General features: G+C 50.9%; 1 protein-coding gene across 2 annotated transcripts; it reads right to left on the reverse strand.

The window, feature by feature from the left end:
- Nucleotides 1–183: 183 nt before the first annotated feature.
- Nucleotides 184–18,278, reverse strand: PPARD (peroxisome proliferator activated receptor delta). 2 transcript variants are annotated; one of them, XM_033519885.1, is made up of 7 exons: nt 15,979–18,278; nt 5,974–6,202; nt 5,111–5,262; nt 4,273–4,411; nt 3,487–3,689; nt 2,711–3,164; nt 184–2,311 (listed from the first exon to the last, which is right to left on the reverse strand). In XM_033519885.1, exons 2-7 carry the CDS (start codon nt 6,101–6,103, stop codon nt 2,064–2,066), a joined length of 1,326 nt encoding a protein of 441 aa, XP_033375776.1. In that variant the 5' UTR covers nt 6,104–6,202; nt 15,979–18,278; the 3' UTR covers nt 184–2,063. The 2 variants fall into 2 exon arrangements, with proteins under 2 accessions (XP_033375776.1, XP_033375777.1); XM_033519886.1 differs by having other exon boundaries at nt 2,711–3,161; nt 15,979–18,275.
- Between the last annotated feature and the right edge of the window lie 296 nt (nt 18,279–18,574).

Consider the following 18,574-nt stretch of genomic DNA (forward strand, 5'->3'; position numbering starts at 1 on the left):
GTTTGCAGGCAAGAAAACCACAGCAGGTACGAGGATCTGGGAATTACATCACAGAGTCCTATGAATCATGGCAAATCCCTGGAAATCACAGCAAATCCCATCACCTCTGCTGCAAATCCTCCCACGAACAGCTCTCCCCAGGTGCTGAGAGAAATCCCACAAAGACAGGCTGGACGCTAAAAGGTTCTTAAATATTTAGTTCTGATTTATTTAAAGTCAAGTCAGTTTGTAGACACTATATTATTAAAAACACTTGGAGGTTTGTACCTCTAGCAAAAATATACATTTCAGTTTGAGGGTTGTTATACTGTCGAGGAAGGAAGAGCAAAAAGTTTCCCAGGTGATGGGCACGAATCCTGCATTGTGGCCGCGGCGGGGACACCACCGGGGTTTTGGGAAAGACAAATCCCCCGGGCTCCGACCAGCACACGCATGTCTCCAATGCCTTCTCCCAGAGGGCTTCAAAGTGCTTCAGAAACGGTAATTCCCAACACCCCTGCGAGGTAGGGAGGGGAGGGCTGGGCAGGGAAACTGAGGCACGGCAAAAGGAGTGGAGTGTGGCAGCATGGGGAGGTTTGGGACTGGCCAGCCCTGTGATGGGGAGGGAAAGTCCAGTGTTCTTCCCCTTTGGGTTTTAAAGGAATTATTGCACCAAGGAAATCTGCTACCCTGAAGAGGAGGAAAGTAAAATAAAACCAAGTAATTTGCTCCCACCACCCCTCCTAGGGAATATCAGTATTTTAATAAGGCTGCTCAGGACACAGGGGACTACGAGCTGCAGATGAGGAAGTGTTGCTTCTTAGATGAGACACCATTACGCTGAAAGGGAAACCGAGCCCTTCCCAGGTCCACCCAAAGTCCAAGTGACACAGCACCCACACCAGGGGCCTGGCCTGCCCAGACAGCACCGAGGTGTTTCACTACAGCTGTGAGAAGTTGTGAGGTAAAGTCCCAGAATGCTGCTGGGTTCGGGCAGACCCCTAAGCCTGGAGCTGTTCACACTCTTGGGAACAGTGGCGGAGGACTAGCAGCTTCCCTGACACAGCCACGCTCACTGGGAAGCTTTTGCCCATTGGAAGCATCCTCCCTCCCTGCTTCTAAATCCTTGGCATTTACAGCTGCAAAGCTTTCTGCAACCAATGCACTAACAGATCCTTGTGCTCCTGCTCCGAGCAGACAGCATGTGACAATCCAGGCACCTTTCACAGAGGGGAAACTGAAGCAGGACACCAAACCCTGACCAGCTCAGGGCCCCTGACCCTCCACAAACCTTTTTTTCTAACTCACATCTGTGCAGAACAGCCTGTGGAAGCCATGGATTCTGTGCGTCTCCTCTGAAGGTGAATTTTAAGGAATCAAATCCTTTCCCTCCTAATTCCCCATCCCAGCCTCTCATACTGAGGTGCCAAGGGACACGTTCCCTATGGAACGAGGGTGCCAGAAGCAAAGGTTCCCACACAGCACCTGGGAAGGCAGAGCTCACACAGTCCTGTGGGAGACAGGAACACACTGCAGAGCACAGGCAGGGCCGCAGCTGAGGGTCTCTGCTGGGACATTTGAACCCATGTTCAAATACCCCAGAGCTTTTCTTTGGGAAAGAGAGATACATCCTTTTATCACACTGACCACGTCCTTGGAGTGCAAATGAACAAGAGAACACAAATACACTGTAAGTGCTGCTGTCGGCCCCGCTGGCCCCTGCACCCCCTTGGCACTCCTCAGGACCAGAGCTCCCCACCCTGGGGACTCGAGGTGCCACAGTGACCTTGCTGCCTGAGCCATGTAAACCGGGTGGCTGCTCCGCTGAGGGAGCAGCCAGAGCTGGGTCACAGGAACGGGAACAGCAGCTTTGCAGATTTATTAGTGTGTGTTAACGGAAGCCCTGGCCAAGCAGGAGGCGGCTGCAAATCCTGACAGCATCTTGTCCTATGTACCGTATATCAGGGTCACATAGAAAAGAGTTTCCAGTAGGAGAAATGGAAGACATGGGAAGGGTTTTCTTTGTTTCTGTAGAAAGAGTCTTGATGGGAATCAATGGCTTCATTCTCATAAATAACAGGTCCTTAGTACATGTCCTTGTAGATCTCCTGCAGAAGTGGGTGCAGAGATGTCTCTGTCTCTGTCTTCTTGATCTTCTGCACCAGCTGGGCATGCTCTGTCACCAGCTGTCGCAGGTCAGCCATCTTCTGCAGCAGCTTGGGGAAGAGGTACTGGGCATCCGGGTGGTTGGACTGCAGGTGGAACTCCAGCGCTCGCAGGATGTTGTCTTGGATCTCCTCCACCTGCTTCACGTTCATCAGGCCAGGGCGGTCTGTGAAGAGGAAGCACGGTAGCTGCAGGGTCATGGTGCAGCCCTCCAAAGTACACACTGCTCCTGGGGAAAGGGAGCCGGGGACCATAACCCACCCACCGTGACTTCATCCTCATCAGCTAGAAAGGGGAGAAGTGTGCCCTTGGACAACGCCATCTCACAGCAGCACAAGAAGAAGATGCCACTTCTATATTCCTTGCTGTTGGTCCAAGCTTGCCAGGCATCACTGCCACAGAGAAGCTTTGGTTTTGGAAGTGTTCAGTTCTTCTCTCATGCCCCTGAGAGATCCCTGGCTGACCTCAAGCCCAGCTGCAGCTCAGCTCCCCTAGTCCCCTCTGAACCACCTCTAAGTAGGGAGGACTCTTCCTGACCCTGGGATGGCCGAGGGCACCCGCTCACCTCCGCACAGGATGATGGCAGCCACAAACAGGGACAGGTCGCTGTCATCCAGCTCCAGCGCGTTGAACTTCACAGCAAACTCAAATTTGGGCTCCATGATCTCATTGAAGGGCTTGCGCAGGCTGCGCAGGAACTCGCGGGTCACGAAGCCATTCCCGTTGGCCACCAGCAGCCCATCCTTGTTCATGATGGAGGCCAGCATGGCGAAGATGGCTTCGTGCACCCCGTACTTGAGCAGAGTCACTTGGTCATTCAGGTAGAGGCCTATGAAGCTGGGGATGCTCTTGGCGAACTCGGTGAGCTCCCGCACAGTCTCCACCGTGGTGCACTGGCAGCGGTAGAAGACATGCACCCCGATCTCCTTGTAGGGGGGGATGCCATTCACCAGCTGCTTCCACACCAGCCCCTTCTCTGCCTGCCACAAGGTGTCCATGTCATGGATCACAAAAGGCTGCTTGAACAAGAAGCAAGTTAGGAGTCTGCTGTGGGGGTGCCAGCTCTGCCCAGGGCAGTCATGTCTGTCTGCCTGTCCCTGTGCTGTGCCCTGCCTCTGGGGCTGAAGTGCCCAGGCAATCTGCACCCACCCACCACAGAACAAGTGTGCAGAGCAATATGATTTTTCCCAGCAAGGAGCAGGACATACAGAGCCCACCTGGCTGCAGGTGGGAATGGTGCATGTGGAACAGCTACGGCAGCAGGGAGATGTGCAGCATCTCCCAGAAAACAGTCCCCCGTGCTGGCCATGGCCAACCCCTCTGCCCTGGGAGGGAACTTACTGGGGTGCTGCTGGCCTTCCCGGTCAGGATACCTCTTGCCTTCTTTTTGGTCATGTTGAAATTCTTCAGGTAGGCGTTGTAGATGTGCTTGGAGAAAGCTTTCAGGTCAGCCACCTGTGGGTTCTGGCAGCCGATCTCGCTTGCTGTCAGCCCTGCCACCAGCTTCCTCTTCTCTGCCTCTGGCATGCGCCCAAAGCGGATTGCTGGGGAGCAAAACTGGGGTCAGGACAGCAGGGGAACTCCAGGAAATGCATCCAGAGAGGCAGCAGTTTGTTCTGCCACTGCAGACAGACAGGTCTGCTGGAGAACACCTGCAGCTACATGACAATACTTCTCCAAGCTGCAGTTCCTCCAGCATTAACATCTTCACAGACCAGCCACTGCTGCTTTCTCACACCAGACTCCCATCCCACCCCTCTGGGCTCTTGCACAAACCACACTTCCCACATAAACACCTTTGCTTGTCTGGGTCTGAGATTCTTACACCTGAAGTCTAAAAGTCCCAACACAGAAGAACAACTTGTGTGTCCAGTTCCCTCTGGGCCCGTCCATAAGGGACAGCCATGTGCCAGCAGCTGTACTGCACGGTGGGAATGAACAGCCCCTTCCTATAAAGAAAAAGGAGGAGTCAAATGCTTGAAGCATTGGGTTTGAATGATCTAGCAAGTAGAGCCATCAGCTAAAGCAAAGCACCCTTCTGTGCTTGGCCATGGGCTCCCTTCACAGAAAGCCGGCTGGCCCTGTGTCACCCAGCTGGCCAGGCCTGTGGGCAGCAGTGACACTCACCATTGTGTGACATGCCCAACGAGAGGCATTTCTGGAAGCGGCAGTACTGGCACTTGTTTCGATTCTTTTTCTGAATCTTGCAGCTCCTCTCACACTTCTCATACTCCAGCTTCATGCGGATCGTCCGGCGGAAGAAACCCTGCAGGCAGGGAGGAGCAGGGGGACATGGAGCAGCAGTGCCTATGGTTTGGGACCAGGCTGGTTTGTTATCCTCAGGAGTTTCAGGGGGGTGAGAAGGGGAGCCCTGGGTCTCTGGTGCAAGCAGAGTCTCTGTCCCAAGGAGAGGTTGTATGGTGGCAGAAAGGGGCTGCAGAGGAAGAAGTGAGGGGGCACCCCATGCTTGGTGCTGTGACTGTGCCAGCAGCCCACAGAGAGGGATGAAGGGACAAGCCATGGACCAACTCCATCCTTCAGGAATGTCTGGCAGGACCTGGGCTGCTAACATAACCCTGCTGGACCTGCTGCAGGGGAAAGAATTCCAGAGGAACATCCAAGCTGCAGCCAGTGATCCCAGGGAGATAAATACACAGCTCATTGCTGATCTGCAGCACAGAAACTATTTTTAAAAGCAGATTCAGGGTCCCCATGGGGACAGATGGATTTGCCTTACACAGTAATGCATGACAAGGCAAGGTTTGGCCCATACAGGTCTCAGCCTCCTTCCCAGGGCAGCATTTGCTGCCTGCCTATACTTGCCCCATTCTAAACAGATTGAGTTTTTTACAATCAATCCCAAATCCCTGTTTTGCTGCAAATCTGCTAGTGTGAAGAGGCATCCCAGCCCCTGGAATCTAACCCCTGCTAGGTGCTGCTGAACCCAGCAGTCCCTGGGACTCACCTTGCAGCCCTCGCAGGCATGCACGCCATAGTGGAAGCCTGAAGCTTTGTCTCCACAGACCCTGCACTCCACGTTCAGCGCTCCCAGCGCTGCCTCCTCGCAGCCCATCTGCAGCTGGTCCGACAGTGAGGGAGAGGAGCTCTGTGACAGGTCTGCAAACACAAACAGGAACATGTCCTTCCATGTCACAGCCACAAGCCCAGCTCCTAGTGTAGCCCGCTTCTCCAGCCACGGGGCTGAGGAACAATTTCCAGCCCTGTCCTGCCTGCCCCTGGTATCACATCTGGAATCTGGCACTGGCTGCAGGAAAATGCCATGAACAGAGCCAAGAATGCCCCAGCAGCTCCAACTCCACATCAATGCTTTTTTCTTCCCTCTGGCATTTATGTCCTGGCAATGAAACCCCAACCAGCAGATTTTATAATCCCTGGTGGGCCACCTGCTGGCACAGGACATCCCAGATGGAACATCAAGGGCTCTGGAGGAGCCTCTTCTGTATCCATAAACCTTCTCTCTCACCTCCTATAATTACTTTGCTATGAGGACCTCAAGAAGTGTCCAAGGAAGCATTCCCAAGCAACCCTGGGAGTCCCCTTGCCCTGAAGCACAATGTTACCTGCCTGTTCTTTTGATTTCCCCTCCAGAACCTTTTGCCAATGACCATGCAGTGACACTGGAGGAAGAAATACACTTCTCCATAACTTGGAGCATTATTTAACAAAGGGTAGAGATTAAAACCAGCTCCAGATTAAAACCAGAACTCCATTCAGGGACAGATCCTCTGCCCTTGCAGCTGAGCATGCTGCCTGGAGGCTGTGGGTGCCTGGATGCTCCACAGGATGAGCTCCTGTGGCTCCACTCACCTGTGTAGCTGCTTGAAGGCAGCGAGCTGTCTGGTCCTCCAGTTGGGTCTGAGGCTCCACTTGCCACCATCACTGCCTCTTCCTCTTCCTCTTCCTTGACCTCAGGTACTTCCTCCTGTAGTTGTTCCATAATTGATCACCCCTCAGTGCCAAGACTGCAATCCCTGTCATAGCTCTGGCATCATCCGCGTCTATCCAAGATGGACCCCACCAGGCTGTTCCTGCTAGCCTGCAGGACATGGAGAGAGGTCTCTGAGAGCCTGCAAGGAGCAGCTCAGCAGCAGGGCAGCGTCACCAACCACACCAACCCTGCTCTGTGATTGCTCCTCGGCCAGCGAGACACACAGAGCAGGGCCCATTTAAAGATCCTTTTGCACTCTGGAATAAACATTCTATAGGAATCAAGGAAGCAAAAGCTCACAGAATTCTTTTTAAGGCCCAGTAGACCACAAACCAGCCCAGATGCCACCCAGGGACTGGGGGTGCCTAGCTTACAAGTCCCATAGCAGAAATGCTGCCCCAGACAATGTCCCCCAGAGCTGCCAGTGACCTAGGATGTGATGGTAACAGCAGGGCCAGGGTCTGATAGAGCCAACACCTACAGAAATATCAAAGTAGGGCTGGCTTCACCCTCTGTCCCTGCACAGCCATGGCAGAGCCTGGACTGGGAGCAGCAGCTGATCAGGGCGCACCTGATCATCCATGCCTGTGGATGGAAGATACTGGGAGAGCAGGGCTCAGTGCAGCAGCAGGCAGTGGCCAGAAGTCCCTGGCCCATGCAAGTCATCTGCAAGACTGATGGCTTCCTGTCAGCCCTGCACTCACACTCCTTCCCGTCAGAGCGCTGCCAGTTACAGCATTTGTGTTTGTTTTCACTTGGCTCCTCTGCCAAGAGCAGGGTTGAACGTGTTGCTGTTGCTCTGCACAGCTGCCAGGCCGTGCTCAGCCACAGGGTCCAGCAGTGCGATCCCAACAGCCACACAATCCAACCAGTGTCTTAATCCTGGGCTTCCTGTGGGAGGAACGGCCCCATCCTCCCCCACACACTTCCGTTCCTTGTTTGCCTTACTCCATCCCAAAGAGCCCATGAGAAGCTCCAGCCATCCAAACGATGAAGCACTGCTACCGTGGTTATGGCAGAGCCATTCCCACTTACCTCCCAGCCATGCTGGATTCTTGATTCCCAAACTGACTCTTCCTTGAATAATTAAGATCTCAAGCCCATCTTATGTAAAATTCTATCCACTTACTTAAAAGAGTTAATTTTAAGTGGAGAAATACCATCAGGGAAGCCACTGAAATTCAGGTTCAATGAAGAAAGCCTCAACTGGCAGACCTAAATTAAACTAATGCAGGATCTTGCAGGGGCCTTGTATAATGGCAACCCCAAGCTCTGGGACAGTCTGTGCCCCATGCCCAAGCCCACAGCACAGCTCAGGGCTTGCTGGGGGAGGGCAGCAGTGACCCAGGACTCCCTGGATTTGTTTGCCCTCCCACAGCAGATCCTCACATCTGGCACTTCAAATCTGAGCTGCAGCCAGCTCCTTGGACTGCTGGAAAGACATCAAGGCCAGAACTCCCTGAAAGAGCAAGGAAGCAGCTCAGAGGCAGAACAAAACTTGCAGGTGGGAGAGTAAACACAAAGACGTCACAAAGCCAGGATACAAGTCACCCCTGGAGCTGGTGCTGCACCAGAGCCTAGGTCTCCTGTGGCTGAGAGGGCTTTAGTTTTCACCCTCCACACTGGGAATTCAGACTGCAGGACAGGTGGCTTTGTTTCTAGGTGAGGTACATTAGTGGCAACAGTGAGCACACTGCCCTGTGGCTCCTTGGCAGCAGGAGCGGGCAGGGGGTGCTCCCTTCCTGTGCCTCCACATGAGCACTGAGGGACCATTGAGGCTGTGTTATCCTTGGCCTCTGCTCACACATCCCATGCGGTGGGACACGGCAGACAGGCAGGAAAACCTATTCATTGAAGATGGAGAGTAATGAACTACAGTTTTCAGGGTCATATATATAAATGATCACACAAACATCAGGGAAACACTTTTGCCTGGAAGAGCAGTTAGTGGGGGAAGCTTGTGGCAGGAGAAGCTTGTCTACAGTGGAAAATCCATCCTGTAGCAGCTTAATGAGCAGCTCATTAGATTCCCTTTGTTCCTCGCATCCAGCACAAGCCCCTTGCTTTAAACCCACTGCAGACACAGCTCTCTGCTTTGCCTCAGATGTCTCATGGGACATGTTGGAATAATGTGGGAACATCCCTGACATGCTCTCCTCCATCCACTGGCTCTACTCGGGGCCATGTGCTCCCAAGGCAGCAGCGAGTTTTTGGCATGCAGTTTGCTCCCCAAAACCCAAAATAGCAACTCCAAAACTGTGCTTGGCATCAGTCTTGGATGGGTGTGAGGAGGGGGAAAGCAGAGGATGAGACACATACAGACAGCTCCATGGGCCTCCAGCTAAGGCTGCTCATGTGCACACAGGCATTACAGAAAGGATATGGATGAGAATGCCACCCTTTGAGAGTGGCTGGAGAGCCAGAGAGAGAAAAACTTTTACCAGAAGGCTCTGAATGTATTGTTTGTATAATGTATTGTTTGTATATCTCCTTGCAGGCCAAGAGTTCAGGAGCCTGGGCAGAGGGGAGCTGTGGGAGCTCTTTGCACACCTGCTTCACCCTTAGCCCTTCCCATTTTCCAAACAACTGGGATAGAGGGAGAGGACTGGAAAAAAGGATTGATCTCACATGGGAGGGTACAGCCTCTGCCTCTGGCAGATGAAAGGCCAAGGCAGCCGCTGCCTGGGTAAAGGGCTGGGCACAGCCATGCCTGTGCAGCCCTTTGAGAAGCCAACCAGCTGGGCAGAGTCTCCAGCAGGAGAGGGACCTCAGTTCTCATCCCTGTGCCAGGTATAGCACTGAGACAGCAGTCAGAGACTGTGGAGATTCACCAAGGATTCACATGCTCCCCTTTGTACCCCTGCAAGCCCTTCAGTGGAAGCAGGGAGGCCTGGGAAGCTGGAGCTCTCCAGAGGTTTGTTCGAACTCTCCCTTTCTGAGCACAAGGAGGGACCTGTCCTGCCAGCACTGCAGCCCAAAATCTTCATGGGACAGCACTGGGAATGATAAAGGACAGCTCCACCCCAGAACCTCTCCAGCCATTTGGTGCCTCCACATTCAGTGGCCGAGTTGCCAGAGAAGGAGATGGGATAACTTGGTCTCCTTCTCTTGGCTGAGTCCCATGCCAGAGCACAGCACACAGGCTTTCAGCTGCAGACAGGTAGAGATTTCTGCCTGCCATAGACACCCACCCCTTTTTTCCATTCAGCAGTTGTCACAGGACACTGATGGAAACAAGGATGGAGACTGTGAATTTCTTCCTAAGCATATCCAGAGAATCTAGCACAGCTGTTTCGCTTTCTCTTCTCAGAGGATGGGAATGAGCAAGAGGACAAGCATCTCATGACTTGCTGTGCCCTTGCCTCAATGCCTGTTCCAATGAGCTTTGGTAACCCTGGCTGAGCCAGCAGCTTCCTCTGCAGCTGGTACAGGGAGGGTTTGTTTGCTGGCTCTGGGCTTGGGCTTGCGCTTGGGCTGATGCCTGCAAACAGCTTGGGCAACAGGTTTGTCTTTCCTAGAAGCTGGCATCTACGCCACGCTAAACCATGAGTGGGAACAGGGAGAGAGACGTGGCACAACCATGAGAGTTAAAAAACAGGAATAAAAGTTAGAAGAAGATAAACCTTCACCGTGGATTCCCTGCAAGAAGGTAGTACTTCTGAGCTGACCAAGATCCAAGTCTCCAGTTCATCAACCAACAGCTGTGGTTGGCAGTTCCCCTGGCAGCCAATCCTGCTGATTAGCACATAGACCCTGGAGCCAAGCTCAGAGTTTCCAGGCAAAGCAAAGCTCCAAAAAAAGATCCAGCTCTCCCAAGACCTGCTCAAAGCAGCAGTACAATACAACTGTACTATAAAAGAGGTATAAGGAATGGCAAAAGGAAACCAATATACCATGGGAGTGCTCCTCACTTCTGTTTATTCCTCTGGACAAAAATGTCCACCAAATTCACAGCCAAAAGAAGCAGAAGGGGTGAGGTAAGAACTCAGCCCTCCATAGGGCAGCACTTTGATGCGCAGCACATTTTGAATCCACAATTGAAAACTGACCTGAATCCATAAAGGAGATGTGATTGCTGCAGGCTGACCACCTTTTCCAGACTTCCTCAGGTTGTGTCACTGCTTTCAAGATCTGCTGATCAAGTACCAGTTTCTGTTCCTCCTCCTACATGCCATCTACTACTAAAAAAAGCCAAATAAGAGCTAAGCAGATGCTGCAATACAGGAAAGGTAACCGAGAGTACAGAACAGGAGACACAAACACTGAAAACATGTTTATGTTTGCTCCTGGAAGATCAGCATACCCCCAAATTAGCCAATGAGATCCTAGCAGCACTTAACTAGCTGAGTGTTTCTTCCCTTACTCAAAGTCTTGGCCGCAAGGCAGGCTACACACAAAAATAAACTACTACAGCTAGCAAGGAAGAGTCCTCCCACACAGCACTGACCAGGATGGACATTCTGGGCCAGATTTTTCCCCTTAAAAGCATCTGCTTAGATGCCGTACCATGCCCCATAGTTCAATCCTGTGATTCTCTCTCCAAGGCTGCTTGGTGTGGACCACCTGTGTTTCTCCAAGAGTGACCTGGGCTCATTAAGCAGAGGGGCGCTGCCAGAGCTTCCATGACCATTAGCTGCTGCTAATTACTCAGGGACTTGTGACACAGGGTGCAGGAGATTCCCTTAGCTGCCCTGAGCAGCCTGGATTGCCAAAATGAATCACACATCTATTGAATGTTTTAACTCACCCACTTCCTAATCATTGAGGCAGGGGAAAAAAAAACCCAGCTCATTGAAAAGGTTACAAAACTTGCCGGATTCTTCTCTTCTTGTACCATGATTGATGCTGTCCCCAAAACTAGGTCATGACATTTGATCCAAAAGGAACTTGCTGCTGGCTTTGTTCAGAGTGCAAGAGGTGTTACAGACACCAAAAAAAGCAGACTTTGGGCACTGAACTCTCAGCCATGCACAAAGCAGGGTCTGCTAGGCTGCTCGTTCTCCAGGAGCTGCAGATGTCCTTGGCTCCAGCAGCTGCTGAATGCATGAGATGTGCTCCAAAATCTTGAGATGGCAGATACAGGAAGACAGAGGAATCATCCCTCAACAGCTTCCCAGCAGAGGGACTCCCTGCCCTAATCAGGCTCTGTGGCTGATGCTGGCAGAAGAGCAGCAGCAGCAGAGCAGGCAGGGAAGAGCTATGCAGTTGTTAGCTCTTACTTGAAGTGCTGCTCCATGACCTTCAGCAAGTCTGGTTCAGTCCTCTGCTTCCATTTTCTTGATCACAAAATACCCCTAACCAAAACCAAAACCCACCACAAAGAAACAAACCCAGGATTTTTACAGTGCTTCCTTCCTGATCTTTCCCTGGCTGCATTAGCTCACGGACACAGCATGTTTTGGAAGTGCAGAGAAATAGATCAGTGCGAAGTGTCATTGTTTATTCCTGTATCACGGCTTTTGACACCTGCTTGCAGTCACACTCACAGGTCTGGTCTGCTCAGCCCCAAGTCAGCTCCCTGCACTGCTTATGACTATCTTCTCCTCTTGTACATTCCTGTACAAGGCATTTCCAGGACGACTTTCAAGAAGTAAACTGGCGCATCTCATTCTGCCAGCTGCTGACTGGTATTTGTGTCTAGCAGTCAATTCAGGACAGCCCAAAGTACCCATGGCCAGGAGGGGCACGTGGGTCTGAAACATCGGAACAAGGACAGCAGCTGGGAAACAAGCAGGTACTGGAAAGGTGACACCACTGAGGCTTCTCAGTGCTGGAAATGGCACAGAAGTGCTGCTATTTGAGAAGATCATTAAGTCTGGCAAGAAGAGAGTATCATCCCCCCACAGCTCAGGGCACAGCAGAGGTAGCTGTGAAACTGTGCCAATGCTTTGGGATCACGCTGCAAACCTGGCACTCGCACGCCAGAGAAGCTGTCTGGGATATATTCTCCTTTCCTTTAGCATCCCAAAGGTGAGGAGGTTGGAGGCTCAGAATTCACTGAACCACTGTAAGATGATGCTTTCCCAAACTGCTGAAGTCCTCTTGGCTGTACTCCAAGGCAGTCAGTTTGCTTAGGGACCCCTTGTCCTCCTGAACCTTAGCAGGACACATGGAAGGATCCAGTTTCAGGAACATCAGTAATTATAGAACAGGGCTGGTGAGGGAGGAGCTCACAGAAACAGCAACACCACTTCCCAAGGCAAACAGTGGGCACAGGGTGTTAGGGACTCAAAACAGCACTGAAATGGAACTCCAGGAAAGTGGCAAGTGGAACAAGCTGTGGCTGTGAACGGGAGCACTGCTGGCGGTCAGTAAGGCCAAGTTTGGCAGTGCTGCACACACCAGCACCCAGCTTAGATTTCCTCAAAGTCTCAGGGTCACTGGAACACCAGCAAGTTCCACCCCCACTCTGGAAGGGACAATCAGCTCCCCAGAAAAGCAATGGGGGCAGAAAAGCAGCAGTGGGCAAGTAAGTCACTTAGGATCACACATGCATGCAGCCTTCTGTCTGGAGCCAAATATCCAACAGGTAGCTTTCATTCCTACATTGCCAGTGTTCCCAGATGCAGGAAAATGCTCAGAAAACCAATAGCAAGCCTCCTCCTCTTTGCAGCAACAGATTTTAGATACCATGGACTAACCAGAAAAAAAATCAATCCATCAGTCTGTAAGTTTTGTTATGTTTACACTTGGACTCCCAGAAAAGTACTACTTGGTTTTGTAGACTTTAGCAAAATATCCTGGGCACCAGCCATGCCGCTCTGATCCCAGGATGCAGCTGACAGAGAGCAATTGTGCCCAGGCACAAGTTCTGATGATTCAGCTGGGCCAGGAACATGCGCAGCAAGACGGATCAAGGAGACTGCTGTGTCTGCTGCAGCTCCCCTCCAGCCACGGAGCAGGAAAACAGAGGGGTCCCAGTCTCACTGCACACATCTCTGCAGAAAATCTCCAGAGAACACCGGAATCACTTTTCTACACAAACTAGTACAACACCCTCTCAAGGAACTAGATACGAATGCTGTTTCCTTGCTATTTTTGGCCACATTCACACAGCAATAGCTGCATGCACAACAAAGATTCCGCAGCCTTTTCAGCAGGGAAAGGAGCAGCGACCATGTCAGTGTGATCCTGCCAAGACTCACAGTGCACTCTAACCATTTGGATTTCTGCCTCAACCCCCAGAAAACAAAACACTTGAGCAAAGCATTCTCACCCTTCATAACATCCTCATGCCTTTGGCACTATCTTGGGGGTACAGGGTGAGCCACAGAGCTCACAGCCAGCCAACAGCTACTGCTTCCTGACACAGCCAACTGCTGGCAGCTCAGCAGGCTCCTCGAGTTCATACTCACCAGTAACCCTTTCCCAGTGATCATCATGTCCCTATCTACCACAAGTTCTACCCCACTGACATGAGAACCCATGGATATTTTCAGAGATGTGGGTCTCTAACCATCAGCCCTTGTGGGGTTAACAGCTTTCAAGAGCCAACATTTCTAGCAGAATCCATATAAACAACTTTAAGGTGAAAAGCTGATTTGGGCATTTTTAGAAATATCCCAGATTGCATTATGATGAAATCAGAGTTCCACTGAAAAATGCTTGTAACAAGTCAGGCAGGATAAGGGATTTGAGCTTAGGTTCCCATCAACAAAATGACTGCACAAAGCATTGCTCATTTTGAAGCCATCTCACACAACTCCTGCCAGGAAGGGCCTGACAAAGCCTGTCCTAATGAGATTGGCATGTGTTTCACACTAAAGTCTGTCTTAACAGCCCATCAAAGAAATTCTTCCCTATCAGCTCATCTTGCCCTTTCAAATCACCAAAACCATTCTCTGTCTCCAACCCACATATCTGTTAAGAGTTGAACATGCATGTTCTGGTTTTTTTCCAAGTTCCAGTTCCCAGACCATGGCAAATCAGGAAATGCAACATGATGGCAAGAGCTTTGGATAACACAGAGGTTACCAGGCTGTGGCTATGCCCCAGTCCCAGAGAGGGGTTCCGGCTTGACCCAGCAACATAACAAACACTTGTGTTTCTGGCTTGTGTTTTCAACCTGTCAGTTCCTCCTCCATGGTCAGGCTTCCCCTGCAAAACAGACTCCCTAAAACTCAAAACTTTAAGCAGAGCTTGTCTGTGAGGTCCCCAGGAAAGCACCCCAACATACACATGCATTTCAGAGCCCTTTGCAAATCCAAATAGACCTGACCAAAATGATCCCAGATGTTCGTAAGCTCTTGGCTAAGTCTTGGAGAACACATACATTTTCCAGACACTACGACTGAAAGTGATTAAAGCATTTCAAGAAGTCATAAGAAAACTAAGATACATCTTGAGTCAGTTCTGCTCTGAACCCTTCCTGCAATCAAGCAGGGCTCTAGTGAACAACATCCCAAAACATATATTTTGGCGAAGATGCACTTCACAATCTCCTTGACCAAAAGGATTCATACTGGCATCAATCATTCCACTCTAAATCATGCTTTGGGAAATTTCCCAGGCATTCTGCCAAGGCAAGCATATTTCAGAGTATTAACAAAAAAGTAAAACTAGTTCTACAGAAAAATCTTACTTATCCTCACTATGGAAATCACTTCTGCTTGTCCAGACTTTCCCAGAGTCTCCAAAATTACTGCAGCAGTGCATCTCTGAACAGAGGCACTTCTGGAAAAAGCAGAGATTACTCTGCAGCACCTGATGAGAAGCAGCAACACAGCCCAACGAATCTGTGGTTATCAGTTTGTTCCTGCTCTAAGCTAAGTCAGTACAAACCACAAAACCCCTGACATCTAAAATGTCATTGTCAGGGCAAGCCAAGCTGGGCTCTGACAGCAAATAACCTTTCAGACATAAGCACTGTAACATCATCTCACCCAATTAAAACATCATTTGTATGTCAGGTTCTGTTGTTCAGAGGACCTCAAGAGTCTCTTGTTGTGCCAGTCCTTCAGTCTTCAAGAACATTTGCTGATTTCCAGTCCATAATTCAAAGCCACAGATAAAATATTCCCCAAAGAGCAACAAGTGTACTGTACAAAAATACGTATTTTCCAAAAGGCATCACACAAGAAAGACAGAGCCCATCAACACCAGAAAGCAATTCTGTAAAACAGTACAGATCTTCTGATCAGCAAAGCCTCATGGGGCTCATTAAAAAATCTTCTCCACACGCTGTGAAGATCCTTGGAAGTCTGTGTCTTGAATACCAGAACAGAGATAGTGCAACCACTGTGCCAATCTGACACAGAACCCACAACAGCTCAATACCTCAGACCTGTGTCAGGCAAACACACACCCACAGCCACATGCAGACAGCCTCAGCAGCACTCATTCCAGGAATCACTTCAGAGGTCTGTGGGGAGGACAGTGCCCACCCATGGCCCTGCTGATGACCTCCAAACCCCTGTCCTGCCTCTGCCACGACCTGCTCAGCTTTGTCTGACACCAACAGACAGCACCAGCACTGCTGCCAGGTTGTGTGTGGGATTGTTGGGTGATTGATTACCCACATGCAGCCCTGGATCTCATGTGCCCTCCCTCATCTACAAGAGCCAATTTCAGTAATAAACATCAGTGAAATAATGGAATGTTATGTCACTATGCTTTGAGAGCAAGAGCCAGATGAGGAGAACAGGATTAGACCATGGTCCTCACAATGTATTCCTAAAGTAATCCATAAGATCATATTCAGAAACTGAACAAAAATAAGGTATGGAGTTTAAATTTAAAATTAAATTTAAGAAAATTCAAGCTTATAGACAAAGGGAAACTTGCTGTAAACAAACTGGTCTTCCCAGGTTCTTCCCTACCCCAAGTTTTTAGGAACACTGCTAAGTGCCTGGGTTGGTGGCCTGCGTGCAAAGGGGAAGGGTTACCTCTGCGGAGCAGCTGTCCCCGTCTGCCTGCTGCCAAAAGCCACCGCTCGGTCACCATGTCAGCACGGACAGCCAAGACCTGGAGCAATCTGCAGGAGGACAGAGAGCAAGTTTCCACGGCTGTGCTGAAGGCCAGATATTTATGCTGTCTGGAGCACTGGGCTGGGTCCAGCAGCAGCCCTGAAATTTAAACACACTCCCTCTTTCGCACCTGGGCCAGGGTGACTCTGGGGGGCCGCTGCCACAGGCAGCATCTGTCCTAAGAGCAGGAGGCAGAGCAAACCGTGGGGTGAACCAGCAGAGACAGCCCCATTCCCTCACCACAGATGTCACCTTTGCTTTAAGTCACCTGCAGCCAGAGGCTGATGACCCTGAGCTCTTATGACAATGCACAAAGTCGATGCTAGAAAAATGTCAATGGTGGCCACAAGGCTGCTTGTTTATTCAGCTTGCTGAATCTACCTTCAAGAGGCTGCCAGAAAGTTCCTGCAACTTTAATGAACTTCCTCTTGGGCGGCTGAAACTTAAGGATTCTACAGAGTTCATTCACTCTTAGTTTTCCTGATAACTTTGTCTTGTATGAATTTCAGGCTCAAAAGAGAAGGAAGAGAATAATGTCAGAAAAAAAACTGGCTTAGGCTTTGAACTAGAGGACTTAGAGAAAATATGTCCTATTTTTAGACAGTCATGCAGACTAAGTGGACTAAAACATTAAACAAAGATGTTGTGAACATGATGCTATTTGCACCCACATACTCTCCTTGACATTACCCAGGCTTAGCTGCTCCTCCCACTCCGACAGAAAAGCCCTGTTTTGTATTGCTGCCCCAGACATGGGACAACTTGTGAGGCAGCTGAGGACCAGAAATAAACCAGCTACAAATCAGCAACAAACCAGCATCACCAGTGCCTACCAGGCCAGACAGCTTGGCAGCAACCTGTGAGTGCTGTGCTGAGAGTGAACCCCCAGTGCAGCACATCCTTCCAGGTCTGATATGGCAGTGGCAGCTGCTCAGGAGAGATGAAAAAAGAACATGAACCCCCTGCCTTAAAAGCTGAGGATCCCAGTGGCCTCAGTGTGGAGGGTGTTCCCTACAGGATCAAGGCACATCCAGAGGTGGTGACAAGTGTGAGATCCAAAAATACAACCTAAGTCCCTTGCACTGGAGCATCAATCACATCAGGATTTCCCAATCAGTGATGTCAAAGTCACATCTTCTTGAAGGCAGTGACTGCCCTTGTTTAGAGGTGGGGGCTGAGGACAGCCCAGAGCTCTGCCAAGTGTGGATCCAACACCAGCCTTTGTCTCAGTGGGGCCACAAAACCACCCTCAGGAGCTTCACTTTCACAGCAGAGCACGTTTCTGATCCCTTCTCCCCCAACATGGAAGATAGTTTTTCTAAACAATCCCAACAAAGTTTTGCTTTAATCTCTCAATACTGAAGTCATTCCAGCCCCACTGGCACATCAGGAGGTGGCTTTCTCCACCTCCACCAGCAATAAAGCTCATCACAATTCAGTAACACAGCATTAGCCTTGACACTGTCAACGACGGCTGAATAACATGCAGGGAGTGCACAAATCACACCCTGAGCTCTCACTCATTGCAAAGCAGAGTGCTCTGCTGCTGCCAAAGATCTGAGTATTGAAACTAAATGCCTGGCTCACCTTGTCCTGCTCACAGCTAAATGCCAGGACATGCCCATCACACCACACATAAAAGCAACACTTGCACCAGCTCAGCAGGGCATGGAGGGAACCTGCCAGCACATCCCACCTGGATACTTCCTCTGCTGTCCTGGCTGACACATGGCAAGTCATCAGGAAAACTCCCACCTCAGCCTGGAGCATGTTTGTACAGAAGAGGATACTCTGCTGAAGGCAACAATGGAGTTGCATAGAGAGGGCAGGAAGAGAGGAGAGTAGAGCAGAAACAAGAAACTGGACATGGGCTGCCTCAACCCACAGGTTGAGAGAGACCACAGGTTTTAGAGACCAACACCACAACCAGCCCTAGGACTCTGATTCATGGGGCAGACCCTTCTGCAGCACCATGATGGGCATTGTCTGGATCCTACAGCACATCTGATTCCTTCCCACAAGCATGTCCTTCATCTGAGATCTCAGGGAAGGAGGGAGTGGAATGGGCAGATATGAGGGATGAGAAAGGACTCTCAGATCCTTCCTCCGGGAGCAGCCCCTCACCGGATGCTCTGGTCAAGGTCCATCCTGACCCTCTCAGTTCTCCTCCTTCCAGCCCCAGACTCCTACAGTGCCTGGTACCCTCAATCCCCAGGCCAATTCCCCCTCCACCACCCCACCCTGGCACAGAAGAAAGGCACACTGTCCCCCTGAGCCTCCTCCCGTGGGCGCCATGTCCCGTCCTCAGTCTCCCCGAATTCCCAAAAGGAACTACAGTGTAAAGTCACTGATGCCCCTCACACCCCAGCTCTTCACACCCATGTCCCCTTTGCACCAACCCTTGTCCCTCACACCCCCTGCCTCAACCCTGTCATACCCCACGTCCCTCACAGTCCCTCTCCCTCGTACTCCCCGTCCCCCACATGCCCTGCCCCTCACGCCCCCCGTCCCCCAC

Source organism: Parus major, chromosome 26 (genome assembly GCF_001522545.3).
Source record: "Parus major isolate Abel chromosome 26, Parus_major1.1, whole genome shotgun sequence".
NCBI lineage: Eukaryota > Metazoa > Chordata > Aves > Passeriformes > Paridae > Parus > Parus major.

What these genes read in the sequence shown, in the direction of transcription:
- PPARD (XM_033519885.1), bottom strand. Translation starts at nt 6,103, where the DNA reads ATGGAACAACTACAGGAGGAAGTACCTGAGGTCAAGGAAGAGGAAGAG. An exon ending in GTTGGGCATGTCACACAATG is followed by an intron (nt 3,690 to 4,272) that starts GTGAGTGTCACT and finishes TTTGCTCCCCAG; the next exon opens with CAATCCGCTTTGGGCGCATG. An exon ending in GGAAGGCCAGCAGCACCCCA is followed by an intron (nt 3,165 to 3,486) that starts GTAAGTTCCCTC and finishes TTCTTGTTCAAG; the next exon opens with CAGCCTTTTGTGATCCATGA.